We start from the raw sequence: 16446 nt of genomic DNA on the forward strand, positions 1-16446 counted from the left end.
TGCAGTGCAGAGCATTTCCTTGGCTTGTAGTATCTTTAAAAAGGGGTTAGTGTATTGGTCTCAAATATGGATGCTAGTAAATAAGGCTGGTGGAGTATTGGTGATATTTGTTGCATGTTTTCTCTGTCGGTGAGGGAAAATGTTTTCCTCCACAGGGTGCTAGGGATGCTCCCAGAAGGTTGGCCAACATACTATGTCGAGGTGACAAGAAGAAGGACGATGCATGGGGAAAACAAAATTACTGAAGTTGTCAGCTAGGGTGGTGTATAGAGGCTTGCTGAGGGATCGAGTTCTGTTGAGGGACCTAAATAAAAAGTGGGGTCTGCATAGGTGGTGGAACAAGAAGTTTAAGGATATCTGGCAAGGGTGCAAGATTGGGAAATTTAGTTTCTTGCTCTGGAAAGTAATTCATCATTGGTTGCTGTAAGTGCGTGCCTTGCTAGCTAAAAGAATCCAAACCAATCTAGGGTGTGAATTATGCAGGAGAGCAGTGGAATCCTTATAGCATTTAATTTGGAGATGCCCAGTTTCTAGAATGTCTTTGGATGAAGGTGGAGGCGGCGATTTGAGAGGTGGGTCTGATGTCTAAGTTTCATATTGGCTCAAACTAGAAAATGGTAATGATTGGTGATCTGGCGGGTCTTTTGTAGCTTGTTGGCCATATATTAGAGGATATGTGTGTGGGTCGATTTAGATTTTGAGAAATCAAAGGTCTTTAATGCCTCATTAGCAGGTGTGGCAAGGGGATATGTAGAAACTGCTTTGGTCAGGTTGGTGAGAGTTTCTCTGGGCGATGTGGCAGTGGTGTTGGGAAGGTGGATGCATTAGTTGGTCGCAAGTTAACAGAGGTGGTAGCATCATTGTATGTAAAGTGTTTTGGGTGTTCATACATGCTTATAGCATAGGCTTGGGGATCTAACCCACTTATGAGCCAAATTTTGTAACGGGGGTTACTTTTGAGCACTCCTTAATACAAGCAAGCAATTTTTGTTGAAAAAATAAAAAATAAAAAAATTTAATGCTATTTACCCAATGTAAGTTGATGCTCATTATGATGGCACAGGCAGCCTAAAGGCAAGGCTGGTTTTCTCATCCCACCTACCTTTATTCAGACAATATTGTATAGGCTGCAATAACGGGGGTTACTTTTGAGCGGTCCTTAATACAAGCAAGCAATTTTTGTGGAAAAAATAAAAAATAAAAAATTTCAATGCTATTTACCCAATGTAAGTTGATGCTCATTACAATGGCATAGGCAGCCTAAAGGCAAGGTTTGGTTTTCTCATCCCACCTACCTTTATTCATATGATTGTAGTCCATGTGATAATATTGTATAGGTTGCAATAAGGATCAGTTATGAGCTCTTGTGAGCATTGCCTTATTCATGTATTTGTTGGGCTTCAACTTTCAAAACGCACAAACAATATGGCCTCTTCAATAATAAATCACCACCCTTGACATTTGCAAGGAGGATAGGGTCCTAACAAATCCTATGTCGTGTCTCATGTCCACATTTTTACTCATTCTCTTTTTTCCTTTAAAAATTTGATAAAATCCTAGGATTCAAGTTCAATTTCGAGTTAGTAGTTAGGTGCTCGATGAAACTGAAAGGCTACCTGCTGCAACCTAGTTATAGTAATTATCCATGTATTACTTCTTTTTTGTAAATCCCTTATTAAATCTATCATTTTTTACAATGACTCCTTTGCACTTAACCTTTCTTGGTTTTCATGAACCTCTCTGTTATTTCACGAGCTTAGTTCTCTTCTTTCATCTTGCTTGGTATACATAACATATGTGAGCAAAAAAGTGACGAGAAAGCTTTTTTTTTGGGTGATTCCCCTTCTCCATCTACCATGTGGCACCATTATGTTGAAAGGTAGTTCTTGAGGGAATTGAACGCCCGGCAAACTCCGAACACCGAGTGAGCTAGTATACTGATGTGGGGATGAGAAACAAGACACTTGGGTGGCATCCAATATAGGAGGAGCGATGTGTGACGTGACATGTAATCAAGGAGTTGTGAGAGATTAAATGTGGAAGAGTGTGAGCCTTGAGGAGCAAAAACAAAATGAATGCTCCTAAAGCATTCAAAAGGCCCACCGCCTCAAATGAGTGAGAGGAGACTTTAATGTGCATGAAGGAGAAGAGGGGGAGAGAGAGAGAGAGGGGAAAGGGGGGGTGGGCTTGCCTTCAAATAGAAAGAGAGAGAAAGAGGGAGGAATAAGTGGAGATAATTAATCATAAAAAACAAAAAACACACAGATCAACAATTAAAAATAAAAACTTCAAAAAATTCTGAATTTTGCCATCTCAAAACTGAAGCCTTCACTAAGGCTAGGCCAAAAAGAAAGGCAAGAAGAAGCAAGAGACAACATCAGTCAAAAGAAGCAAGGGGCAGAATCCAGTAAACAATCTAAGAATCCAGGCACTGGGAAACAAAGAGGATCTGGAAGAGCAATGTTGTAGAGGCACTCAGGTCCTTCAACCAAGTTTGTTCTGTTCCATTATCCCCGTGATTTCTCCTGCACCAGCATTTTACTTGCTTGAAGCTTCTTATTAGCTCCATTACTCATGCCCTCCCCTTTTCCCATGCCCTAATTTTCCCAAAGCTCATGTTGTTGCCTTGACTTAGCAATGCGCGCCCTGCTGCGTGCTCGCCAGCTCTTACGGCGCTCCCGCACACGATTTTGTGCGATTGCTCGGCTTCAGCAGCAGCTTCTGCTGCTCCAGTTCAATGCTAGTCCTCCTCCAGTCACAGTGGAACAACGCTTCTCCATCTTAACCGTCGCAACTGTCCCCGCCGCCTCCATCTGCATTCCTGGCCGGTCAGATGCCTCTACCACAGCCCAATACGTCCGGAACAGCGTTGAAGGTTAGCTTTTTACACGACGTGCTTTGCTTGTTTCGTTTCTCTAGTGTTGAATTTGTATCGTTTTTGTAGATTGCTCTTCTAGTCTAGAATAGGCTGTATAATCGTCAGTAATAGGCCGTATAGAACACTGTAGTTTTGGCATCCGTAACCTTGTACAACTAGTTTTTCTGTCGATCCCTGAAAAGACACAACTGTTCTGCACTTGGAAATTTATCGGGATCGGAAGTCTGTGCATTGTAGGGCAGATTCATAATATACAGCCAGTGTGGATATAAATCGCACCCGAGTCCTGTACTAGCAAATAACTTATTGGTACCTTTAATAGTGGATGCTAGTAGGTCTGAGGCTGGCCACTCAAGAATTTTGTGAACGATGGAACTTCCATCTGTTACGGGAAGCTGAGGTTTAGTTCATTTAATGTTTTTAAGTTCTCCGTATGCTTCACAGAATTCTGATAAGACAACGTTGGTTAATTTGTAATTTTCTGAGAGAGAGAGAGAGAGAGAGAGAGAGAAGTGAACGGGATCCATGGGACAAAACATGGTGACGTATGAAAGATTACAAGTTGAAGGTAGAGCTGCAACTGTCTCTTCACAATTTTAAACGTAGTCGTGTTCATGATGGATTTGTTAGTGCGTTCTATCCAAGACCCTAAACCGGTGCTCCAAGTTTTCCTTTATGTATGATCCTACCATTTTAGCTGGCTTCCGGAAGAGGCTATGCAGGTTCACGGGTGACAGAACTCCCTTGTTTTCCTCCTTGATGTGCTGATATGTCTGGCATAGAGGAGGTATATGGTGCTCATCCCACTGGACACATTTTGCAAACTTTGTTCCCTCTCTCACCTGCTTGTTTCCATTTCAAGCTGGTTCTTAGTTTGCTTATTGGCTGTCTCTCGAAGAATCGTTAGGATACTCGTCTTCCATAAGTTGACATTGGCTAATTTGGCATTGGGCAAATTGATGACCTTGGGGTGGAGTACCTAGGGGCTAGGGGTCATATGAATGAGCATGAGAATGTGTGTATCTAGGATGTGTGTCTAGGTATGTGTGAGAGTATGACTTTGCATGTGTGAGTCTGGTATGATTGAATAATTAGCAGGTTCTTGATGATCTCATCTATGAGGTCGAGGCCTTTGTAATTGTCTATTTAAAGGCTTTCTCTCATGAATAAAGTGTGTAGTGATTGGTCGATGAGTCAAGACCTTTGTAATCGTTGCCTACTTAAAGGCTTTCTCTCATGAATAAAGTGTGTAGTGATTGGTCGATATGTTCTCTACTCCTCAGATTGCTCTCCCCTACTACACCATGTAGCCTTCAATTGGTATCAGAGCCCCTTTGAGCTCCTGCACAGTCAGTTCCCTGAAGAGCTTCTGCCGCCCTGAAGGTCCTATAGTTTCTTCACTTTGGTGTTCCATATACTCCCCGTCATATTCTGCACACGCTGCTTTCGAGTGTTCAATCCCTGCTCATTTATGGTTGTTGCTTCAAATATGGTTATACAATCTGCTGCCGCCTCATTTATTCTTTCAGCTGGTGAAAAGTATTTCGCATTTATGGCAGAAAGTATATGTGGATGAGAAGAAGAGCTGCGATGCCAGAATGTGGTCACGTCAAGTTCAGAGATCTCTAAGTTCTCTGCTGCTACAAATTAACAGTACTCTGGTGGTATGATTGGGAGCTGTACTCTCCTTCATTATTTCTACGTAGTCGTTTCTCCTGTTTGAAGCTTGATCAAAGTAAGGTGCTGTTGCCTCAGTCTATGAAAAGTCTCAGAGCATCATTGACAAGCTACAGGCTGCTGCCCTGCGTTCTTCACCGTAGAACTACTCAGCCCTTTGTACGCTCAGCACTGCAGCGAATGAAAGGTCCAGCCCACTGTTGAGAACAGACATCACTGACTCAGTGTATTCTGTACTGTCCATGACCATCGACGTCTTTATTTTACAGCTTCCAATGGCTTGGATTAAAGCTTCTTCTTAAGATAGCCAGCCTCAGCCTCATGTCAATGTTTTGGAGCTTTAAAAAAAAAAACAAATATTATCACGAGTGTATAGCATTAGGTCATTAGCTTTTGAAGAAATAGAGTGCTGCTTCTACAACCTTTCATTTTTCTTTTGGTGAGATATTCTCAGATGCTTATTTTGTACAAGGGCAATACACTGACCTTGATCAATCAAGTATAAAGATCCCCTTATCATTTCGAACCATGCCGTCATCATGCGAGTCCTCTAACAAGATTTGAAGATCAGGAAGACAAAGACCAAGAGGACTATTCCAACCAAACCCCATTATCACAACTATGCCATGACTATGGGTTTTTTCTGAATTTTTAAGCTCGCACATGCATCTGAATGGAGATGGTGCTTTTTGAAGCAATCTCTTGGTAAGGAATTAGAGACTGCCTTGAGAACACATTCTCAAATGTAAGACCTTTCTATCATGGCCACTTTGATTAAGGTAGATGAGTTATATGGAATTGCATTTCAACATGGCAGACCAAGGTAAAGTTCACCCTTATGAAGAAGGGACTTTGGAACATTGCAAATGGGAAAGAAAAGAAGCCTTCACCTAGGGATTTTGAAGTGACATGGATTGCTAAGGATGAGAAAGCTCTTGCCATTATTACTTTAGGGCTAAGTGATGAGTTCATTGACACGACCTCACTGGATCTAACCCTATCAAAATCTTGGTTACCACACTAGAATCCTATGCAGGCAACTCGCCACCCAACCATGATGCTCACGGGCCTTGAACCCGCATCCCCGAGCCAGAGGCTAGAGAGCCTCATGGGAACTGCCAGCCCTGCAAGCCATACCTTACCCTTGGCGTCCCATACCGCTTGGTGAAAGCTTGCGCTAGTAGATCTATGCTCTGCTCCTGCAACTATGGCCTTGGCCCTCCCTATATAGTCTTAGGGAAGAGTGTCCTCAAAGCAAAGCCAAGAAAAGCACACGCGCGCCAAGAAAAGCGAAAAAACAATCCCACGGATATCACTCTAGCCCTTATTTGCTTGCCTGTCCCTAGCGTGAACATGAATTACTTCCCTTCCTCAAAGAGCGCAATCTCGAGCTCATAAAAACTCAGAAGAAGTAGTCAACTTGCTAGAAACGATTCATTATTGGTCGAAACCAATAGACTCAAGGAAAATCTTTCTAAGAGATCCAGAAACATCCAATGAGCAGTAAGTCTTAGTAAAAAAGCAACATCCCAAGTGGCAACTCTACTCTGACAATGCTACCAATACCTAAGGTAGGCACATGCTACTAGTACCCAAGGTAAGCAACAACTATCCTAAAGAGTTGGGCCAACAATATCTTATCATTTGACTGAGTTGCTTTAATCTTGATGTCCTTTACACGCGGAAAACCAAATACTCGGAAAACCCCTAGAATCTACTACTGAAGTATAAACACAACAGTAGTCTCTTTGTAAAAGGAGAAAGTTCAATCAATGTGCACTGCCAAAAATCAAAAGTGAAATCCAATCTACACTTCCAAATTTCGAAAGTGAAATCAAAGATTACTTCCCAAACCTGGAAAGTCAAAATATCTGCTTTTCAGGTTTGAAAAGTGTAGTCAAGGGTCCCAACTCAAATCAAATCTGACCGGTCAATCTCAAAGAAGCTTTGAGTATCAAGAACCAACATGTCAACATACATTATTATGATTTAATCTTCAAAAAAAATGAAAAGATAGTCGTGTGTTTGTAGGCGTAGAGTCCTAAATAAATATGGATACTCTGACATAACCTCATAGCATGAGATGCATTATGGTGTCCCATACCACCATAATACACCACACACCCACGTGCTATGATTACTACAGCACTACTTTGCGCGAACTATAAATAGTAAATACAAATGGCCAACCAAAAACCAAAAGCTGAAAAAAAACTTTCAAAAAGTATAACTCAATTCGAGATTAGGGAATAGACAACATCTGTGCACTTAGAAACTTCCTTGACTAGCATCCTAGTCGAAGCATCTGTCTATGCCCATCAAATCTTTGGAAATGAAACGTGTTTCCCTTAATTTAAGACCCTTTCAATCACATCCACAAGCAAGTATGAGGTAATAAAGGTCCAAGAGCGGTTGAGTATAAATAAAGGCCGAGATGCCTAGGGATCAAGTCCAAGATCTCTTATGCTTACGAATAACATGGTGTTGACGCAATGATTCTAAAACGAATCACAACACTTGGTACAGTGGGATCCTGAAGAGTCACATATGTCTAATTCTGTGGAGTCTCATAATATTTAAGAGATTCCGAAGGTTCGTCTTGCAAATTCTCTCTTGAAGAACTTCTTCCGGTCTTCGTGGAATAAGTCTTGAGGTGATTTCTGTTGGAGATAAGTGCACACTAAGTGTACTATTTCCTAATCTACATTTGTCTAAATCTAAGTCTAAGTCTAGTCTTTATGTCTTGAGTGTGTGCCATGTGGCACTTCTACAATCATCCCATAAGCACTCTTGCTTTATGTCTTGTACTTTGGCCCATATATTCAATGGGTCACATCATTGTAATCTATCAGTCTAGCTTGTGTCTTGTCTACACTCTTCTCAAGGTATTTCTAGTCTTTCAGTCTTGTCATTCTAGTTTCTAGTTCTAGTTCTTGCTTCCATATTCCAACATGGTATCAGAGCTAGATTGATCCCTCTTCTCCCTCTTCTCTCTTCTCAAATCTGCCCCCCCCCCCCGCTCAGATCTGCCTCTTCTCTCCCTTGCTGCAGATCTGACCCTCTTTCTGCCCCGCCATTGCGCTCCAGATCTGCGTGACTCTGCTGCATGTTTTCCTGCTCCAAATTTCTGCGCCCGCTCCAAATCTCTGCGCCAGATCTGCGCAGCTCAGCCAGATCTGAGCGCCAAATCTGCTGTCACCGACAGATCTGCGCAGTCTAGCATCCACCTATGCTCTCCGTACTCTTCTGTACGCCGCCGTACGTCGTTCGTACTCCGTCCGTACGTCGCTATACATCGTCCATACTCTGTGCCGTCGCACGTACTCTGCGCCGTATGCCCGTACTCTGCGCCGTCGTCCGTACAGTCCGTACGACTGTACGGAATCCGTACCTGCACAGACTGACTTCTCCAGCTCCATCTTCACAGAGATCTGCATCCTTTTGCACCTCTACCTCTGCCCGGGTTTAAGGTACTACACTTTGCCTCTTTCAGTTTGCTGAACAGTCTCTCCTATTTTGCTGGTTCCTCCTGCTTCGATGGCAGTCATATGCTATGGCCTTGACAAAGTGGTGAGAGAACTGGCTTCTGGGATCTCTTCCTCTCATTTATTTCTGCAATATTGTAAGGGAATAGACACTGCCCTTGCATCCTAGCAAGAGGTAAGACCTTCCCACATGGCATCCTCCTCTCATTCTCTCATATCTATCGACAAATTCAATGGGTCCAACTTTCATACTTGGCAGATCAAAATCAAGTGCCATCTTATGAAAGAAGGTCTTTGGGACATTGTTTACCGTGATGCTCCCGAAGGTCCATCTGAGCAAGTTGTTGCTGCCAAGAACGACAAAGCCTATGCTATCATATTGCTCGGCCTTGGAGATGATTACATTCATCACATCTCCGACATACAGTCTGCTCCTCAAGCATGGATCACTCTGGATACTCTTTTTGGAGCCCGATCTAAAAACTCTAAAATTGCACTTATGATCTCATTCTTTGATCTACATATGCAGGAAGGAGCTACTATAGCCTCTCATGTCAATTATCTTCGCAGTCTTATGGTTCAGCTTGCGTCAGTCAAGTCTCCCATCTCCGAAGATATTGCTATTGCTGTGCTTCTCAAAAGCTTACCTGACTCCTATGATACTCTTGTCACTACCTTCAAGTATCATAATAATCCTTCTCTTGAGGGTATCATCAATGCTCTCCAAGAGGAAGAAAGAACGAAAGGTAATTGACACTTCATTTTTAGCAAAGAAAGGAAGTTCTAAGGTAAGAAAGCCTTGCACCCATTGTGGCAAAACTAATCATGTGGAGAAGGACTGTTTCAAGGCTCATCCATGCACCATTTGTGGCCGTGATAATCACCGGGAGAGGGACTGCTACTCCAAAACCTCTACATCAGCTCCTGCATCTACCTCAGCCCATGTTGCTACAACGTCTCCATCAGTTGATCCTGCTGTTCCTTCCTCACATGATGAGAAGTGAGCTTTCTGATTACTTCTATGTCTTGTCTACCACCTTGACCACCGATGATGTAGGTCAAGGGGTTCTAGTGTCTTGGTCTTTCTATTTGTCTATAGTCAGTCTTCTGTCTATCTAGTCTTGTCTGTCTGTCTATTTGTCTATCAATCTGACTGTGCTTTAGATCCATCTTGTCCCTACCCTTGTGGACCCATATGACGATATCACTTGAGGAGGGGTGTCTCAGGATCTTTTTGTTCTGTCATGTCTTCTATCTTGTCTCTCAGTCTATCAGTCTTTATGTCTGTCTTCTAGTCTTGTCTTTCTGTCTTACTCCTAGTGTCCACTTAAGGAGGGTGTTGGAGATAAGTGCACACTAAGTGTACTATTTCCTAATCTACATTTGTCTAAATCTAAGTCTAAGTCTAGTCTTTATGTCTTGAGTGTGTGCCATGTGGCACTTCTACAATTATCCCATAAGCACTCTTGCTTTATGTCTTGTACTTTGGCCCATATATTCAATGGGTCACATCATTGTAATCTATCAGTCTAGCTTGTGTCTTGTCTACACTCTTCTCAAGGTATTTCTAGTCTTTCAGTCTTGTCATTTCATTTCTAGTTTCTAGTTCTAGTTCTTGCTTCCATATTCCAACAATTTCATCCTCCAATTCTAGAAGAGAGTAATCCAAGGAAAGATTCTTGTTATTGCGGTGGGTGGCTCTCCATTGCCAAAACTTGTGAAAATTGAAACTACAAGAGGCTTCAATTCTGCCCACGTGTGCAAGGAAGGGAAATCGTCCACTAGAAGGTGCTGTCTGATAGAGGAGGAGGATAGTGAAGAATTCAGCTTAGGCTGAGAAGAAACGGGTTGAGATGGCAAATCATAGGAGAGTCCTGGCAAGTGCAGCTGGTAAAATAAGGTGAAATCTAGAGGGGAATAAGGCGCAAGGAGAGGAAGATGGACTGCGAACTTCAGCAGGCAAGTGGGTCTGTACCATAGTCACAACAAAACGTGTTTCTTTGTATTAGAAACGTGTTCGATTTAGGGGTTCTTGGTATTTGGGCTTTTACAAAGTGATGTGGGGCTTTTCCAAAGTCGAGGCTTTTTCAAAGCTTGCGTGTGTTGTGTCGCCACCGTCCGTACGATCTGCGTGCTGCTCCACGATAGTATGTAGCTAGCTACTAGTATCTTCTAGCTAGTTACTAGTAACTAGTTAGTACTATCAAGTTTCAATTTATGCTTTTTGGCATCTGAGTCCTAACTTATAATTGGTTTCAGAACATGCATGTAGGAATTGCCTGTAGGACTTTCACCTTTTGGGTTCATTGAAAATCTGTTCAGCCACCTGCTTACATGGACCAACACCGAAACCTGAGGTGTGAGTGAAATGGGCCTTCAACTTAGTCCCACTACCACTTTTTGAAAGGCCACATAACTTGCACTTCCAGTTTTGAGCACCTGAGCCACCATACTTGGCCTCAAAAGTAACATTATCCCATAGTGAATCAGGAGGCATCTTGATGCTTGCAAAATCATCACCCCCCCTCCCCCCCCCAAAAAAAAAAAGCCACATCTTAGGTTAAGGCTTAGATTGCTTCAAGAAGGCTTAGCTTGAGCCCTGCTGCTGCACTATAGTCTACGTTGAAGCCTCAACCTTAAAAATTTTATGCATGCAGCTTTTCAGTGCGAGCATATGACCATATATATATATATATATACATATATATATATATATATATATATATATTGCAGCTACAAAATGCAAGGCATCAGTAGCAGATCCTTCCAACTTCCAAGCAACAAAAAAATAGCATATTGCAAACAGGATGTTTTGGAAATAGGTACCTGAAGACTGATAATATTCGTGCCCTTTGGAGCTGGGCAAAGCAAGCAGCTCGTTGCTGCTAGTGTGAGTCATGACCATACAAACATCAGGGTCACCAAAGCGTGCACGGACGAGCTGTACCAAACTCCCCAAAGGAGTTTTTGAACGCGAGGAGTTCATCCTCCATGGAGTTCTGCTGAGTTGCATGAAGGAATGCTCTCTCTAGGAACTTGGTCCATCCCTATGACAACTCCTCATCATCACTTTAGCCCTCCCTCATCCATAGAGGGTGCAAAATATGGGCTACTGCACGGATTGGCCTATGAAATTTATTCCATGTACTCTCCCATATATCCAAGATTTGTTGCAGCCTACCATAACACATCTGAAATTCTAAGTAAAGGGAAGCCTCACGATTATAGATAATACAAATTTGAAGTGGAAAGGAAAAAAAGAAAAAGAAACTTCTTACTTAGATGTACTCGTCTCTCTGCAACCAAGTGCAGCCTTTCATTTCCTGACCAACCTTCTCCATAAACTCACCTCACTCACAACCATGCGTCGCAAATTGGCCTTCACTTTTACCAAGCGTGCCAAGATAATGAAAAGAGAGGCAAAGCGGATTTTGGAGAGTTTCAGAATCTCGAATGCGCTGTGCTTTCTGAAAATAGCAAGGACTCTATGCTTTCGGGTAATGAAAGTCACCAAAGCTCGTGCCTTATCAACCACAGTGGCTACCCATGGAAGCTTGCCTATATCCTCAATAAGGAGATCCAAACTGTGCGTAGCACATGTGTCCAAAAAATGTGGCTGTACACTCTCTATCAGTGCCCCCATGCGTTGACAATTACTTTTGAGGCCAAGTATGGTGGCTCAGGTGCTCAAAAGTGGAAGTGCAAGTTATGTGGTCTTTCGAAAAGTGGTAATCGGACCAGGTTGAAGGTCCATTTCTCACACACCTTAGGTTTCGGTGTAAGTCCGTGTAAGCAGGTGCTTGAACATATTTTCAGTGAACTCAAAACATGAAAGGCCAAGGTAACAGGATTCCCCATCAAAGGAACTGAGAAGCCATTGGAGAAGATACATGTAATGTTGTGTCCAAAAGATCTCATGTGGTACGGAGCACTTGGAGAGGGAAGATGCTAGTGATGTTGCTATTGTCGGTGGTGGTTCTAGCTCAACACCTCGAGCAAAAGGAACTAGTTTGCAAATATAAAAGCAAGGGCATATGAAGGCAGGGATGCAAAAGGCTGCCATGGAGGAGGCAACTAGTCAATTGACAAAGTTGTTCATTCAGTGTGGGATGTCATTTAACATTGCACGCACGCCGGCTTGGAGAAAGGCCATAAGATCCATCTCATGCATAGGTTGTGAGTGGGATGGTTCCTCTTATACAACCTTGCGCACATCACACCTTCGCAAGGAGTTGTCGTCTTCGGAGAGGGAGCTGAAACCACTAAAGGCCACTTGGGAGAAGTATGAATGCACGTTGCTATGCGATGGGTGGTCAGATGTGATGAGGAGAAGTGTATATAATATACTCATGTCGTCATGCAAAGGCACTATGCTCCTTCGTGCCATTGATGCATCCATGGCAGGGGCCCTAGTTACATGACTATTTATTTGGTCTTATATCCATCAAGCTATCATTGAAATTGGACCTAAGAACATTGTACAGGTCATTACAGATAATGGCTGTCTATGGGACAGATGCTTGAGGAAGAGCTTACTAAGATTGTGTGGTCACCTTGCATAGCCCATAGCCTAGATCTCTTGATGGAAGATATAGGGAAGCTTGATTGGGTGAGCCGTCTTTTCTCTACAACATCAAGCATGGTGAAATTTGTCACCAAGAGGCCAAAGGTTTTTGAGCATGTTCAGCGCAAACAGTGATTTGGAGCTCCTAAAGCCCTCTACCACAGCTTTTCATACATGTTTATTGTATTGGAGAGGTTGCTAAGAGTGCGACTTGGCGTGTCATGCACTGTGCTGTGTCATGAGTGGTGTACATGGGATGACATGGATGAACCCAAGTCTATTACATTTGCTCGGGCAGTTTTGGGAGATAGTTGGTGGCAAGATGTAGAGGCCTTGGTGAAGGCCCTAAACCCTCTATATATAGTGTCCTGCGACTCACAGATATGGAGGGTAGCACCATTGGGCTTCTATATGAGTTCATGGACAAGATTGGGGAATCCTTGGATGCTTGTACTGTTTTAAAGCCCGAGAGGTTCTTCTCTAACTAGGAACCAAACATATTTGGCCTTGCTACCTGCATAATATTTATTTATTTTCCATTATGCATATTGCAATGCTTGCTATGATTCATTACTCATGAATCATGACCATTTAGTCTTGACTGAGGACTCTTTTTGCTACTCTAGAGAATATTTAGTAGTACTTTCATATTTTGAGTCTTGACTACTTATGTACTTTCATATTTTGAGTCTTGACTACTTCAGTACTTTCATATTTTGCTTTGTACTCTTCTTTTATATTTTCCAGCAACACCAGAGTATCTATTTAGTATTAGCATCATTTCAGCTTTGAAAATTGAACCTCTTGTGACTTGTCATGACTCATGTGATACACTGATATGATTCATGATCCATGATCCATGATTCATCATTTATGTATCTTTTCCAATTCTGAAATATGATCATGTCACGGTTCACCATTGCCACTTGAATGTACAATGATGTGTTGTTCATTTTCAGAATTAGTAATATGTTTCAACTTTCAAGAATCGAATTTCAAGTTCTAACTTCTAAGTTCTCAAGAGTCAGTGACATATCCAATGTCTATGCAGTATATTTCATGAGTTTTTTCAAGCATTAGAGCAATAATCTAGAATGTTTTGACTTTTTTGGGGAAAAATATATATTTAAATACCCCTATTATGCATGAAATGTTTTTACAGACGTTTCGGGTTTGCCCCAAAATGTTTCTGAAACTTCGAAACGCGTTTCGAAACTTGCCGTTTCGAAACTCCAAGCCTACTATGCCGTACATACTGAATGTTTGTTGTGCTAGTTGTCGCTTAGAACTTCGATACACTTTATGTGGCTGTCACCGCACAATCCGTACAGTCAGAGAGTGCCATACAATTGTACGGTGTTCATCGGTACAGTTTCACAACTCTACAATCCTCTGTACAAAGTCTCATTGACGGCCAAAATCAACCGCACCAGTCGTACATTCATTTTGCAAATTTGTCCGTACACCATAGTAGGTCCGAAACGCGTTTCGGGACAGCCCGAAATGTACGAAACGTTTTGGTTTTGAAACTTGCGTTTCGGGACCCCCAAAAAAACCCAATGTTCAAAAAATCCCAATTTGTCCCAATTTTGGAAAATCTGGTGTAGCGTTGCATTTGTGCCACCCGTACGTCTCAAATCGCTGCCCTTATATTGAAATCGACTTTCAACCTGTACATTTTCAATGCAGCAGAAACATAAATCATGATTCATGATTCCATGTATCTTTTTCAATTTTGAAATATGACCATTGATACTTGAATCTACAATGATGTGTTGTTAATTTTCTGATTTAGGATTTAGTAATATGTTTAAAGCATCCAAATTCAAGTTCTACGTGACATATCAGAAAATCTGTACACTATGTTTCATGAGGTTTTTTCAAGTATTGGACTTCTAGTGGTAATAGTCTAAAATGTTTTAATATTTTTGGGAAAAAATATATATTTAAATACCCTATTATGCACGAAACGTTTTTACAGACGTTTCAGGCTCGCCTCGAAACGTTTTCGAAACCCTGAAATGCGTTTCGAAACTCCTCGCCTACTATGCCGTACACTCTACACCAATCTGTCCTTACAGGTTGATTTGACAGATTTGGGACCCGACACTAAATCTGAACCAATTTAGGGGCATTTGAGGTAATTTGTCAGAAATTGCAGTCAGATTGCCAATTCACAATTCGCTCTCTTTTGTTGCAAATTTGGTGTTTAGAAATTGGGGCTTTTCAATTTGGGCTGCAATTTTGCAGAAGTAAAGGCAAATGGCGCTTTTCCGACTTTTTAGCAGCCTGATTTGGCAGATTTTGGGGCTTTTCGAGGCAAGTGACAGTTTATTGCAGACATTGCATGCTGGTACAGTGACATTGAGCAGAAATTTCACTTCGCCCTCTTTTTGGCATATTCGCCCTCTTAGAATTTGTGGCTTTTGGGTGTTAATTGCAGTGACATTTGCTTGGTACAGCTCAATTTGGGATTTTCTTGCATTTGTCCTTGAAAATTTTGCGCGCCCTCCATTTGGCACTCTTGCCTCAAAGATTGCTTTACGGGAACATTTAGCCACTATTTGTGGACAGATTCAGCTCAGCTTTGCATTGGCAGATTTGAAGACATTTGCCCTTTGATTTGGGCTAGTCACTTTTGCAAACTTGGACATGTTTTTGCAGGACAGCTTATTGATAGCATTTGGAGGACAGCCTTTTGCATTTTTGCTCAGCGCCCTTGATGGCATTTACACTTGTAGAGCATTGCTGTTATTTTTTGAGTTGACATTTGCAGAGTTGCAGTCCACTCTTGAGCAGCAAGCTCATTGCATTGTAGCCTTGAGGCTTTGACATTTGCAAAGTAGTTTCTTTCTTGGGGAATTCTCATTGCAATGGCCAACCATGAGTCATTTGGAATGCTTGCCGCTGAGGATAGACTTGATGGTACCAGCTATCCCATGTGATTATACTTGGTGCACGGTATCCAAGAATTTTTTGGAATTATTTCTGGATCAAAGACCAGATTGCTGGAGGCACTTGCTGCCGCCGCAACCACTCCAAGTGGTGCTATTGTCTTCTGGTTCCCGCAGTGCCCTGCCGCCATAGTGCTTCCCACACCTTGAACAGATTTGTTGGGATCAAAGAGATGCACAGGCACTTGGAGTGATTGCTACGAATAGCAAAGGAAGGTTATACCTCACATTTGGGCTTGCAAGATAGCCAAGGGTGCGTGGGATATTTTGGCAAACCTCTATCAGATTTGGAATGACTCCAAGGTTGCCTATTTGCATAGGCAGCTCAATGGTGTTAAGATGAACGGAGGCAATAGCATGGACACATATTAAGGATTATAGAGAGCAGCTCATCAATGTTGATGAGATTGTCCCAAATTCACAGGTAGTGTCTATGACACTTGATGGGCTCCCTAACTTATACCAGGGATTTGCTACGACATTGAGTGGCCACGGGTAATCCTAAGCACTATTCTTTTGATTAGCTTGTTTCCCTACTCCTGTAGGAGGAGCGGATTCGTCAAAACATAAACAAGACTACCTCTACTCATGCAGATCAAGCCTTGGCCACTGATCACAAGGGCAGAGGAAAAGGGGGGGGAAATTACAGCAAGCCCAAACCTTCCTTCGGTACTTGATTATCTTCTCTTGCTGACGGGTGGAAGAAGAAGCTTTGACAAATAAACCTATACAAAGGGTATTCCGTAGCGTAAGACTTATGAGCATCCTAGGAATCACACGTGCATCCCAGGAATTACACGCAGAAGTGTTTAACTAACTTTTTTACTTGTATGTACTTCACAACCATGAGTGTGTGTAAGCCAGTAAATAGATTGTGAATCACAAGAG

At 42.2% G+C, this 16446-nt stretch overlaps 1 protein-coding gene across 1 annotated transcript in view; it reads left to right on the forward strand.

The window, feature by feature from the left end:
* The first annotated feature begins 2355 nt into the window (after nt 1–2355).
* The window catches only part of LOC147884211 (uncharacterized), an 81942-nt gene continuing 67851 nt past the window's right edge, over nt 2356–16446 (forward strand). The window contains exons 1-2 of the mRNA XM_087399155.1: nt 2356–2492; nt 2636–2875. Of these exons, the coding sequence (XP_087255281.1) occupies nt 2638–2875 (238 nt within the window). The 5' untranslated portion in view covers nt 2356–2492; nt 2636–2637. The remainder of the gene's footprint in view (nt 2493–2635; nt 2876–16446) is intronic.

The sequence above is a fragment of the Dipteris shenzhenensis genome, chromosome 27 (assembly GCF_047967505.1).
Source record: "Dipteris shenzhenensis isolate YYH24624 ecotype China chromosome 27, Dip_SZ_1.0, whole genome shotgun sequence".
NCBI lineage: Eukaryota > Viridiplantae > Streptophyta > Polypodiopsida > Gleicheniales > Dipteridaceae > Dipteris > Dipteris shenzhenensis.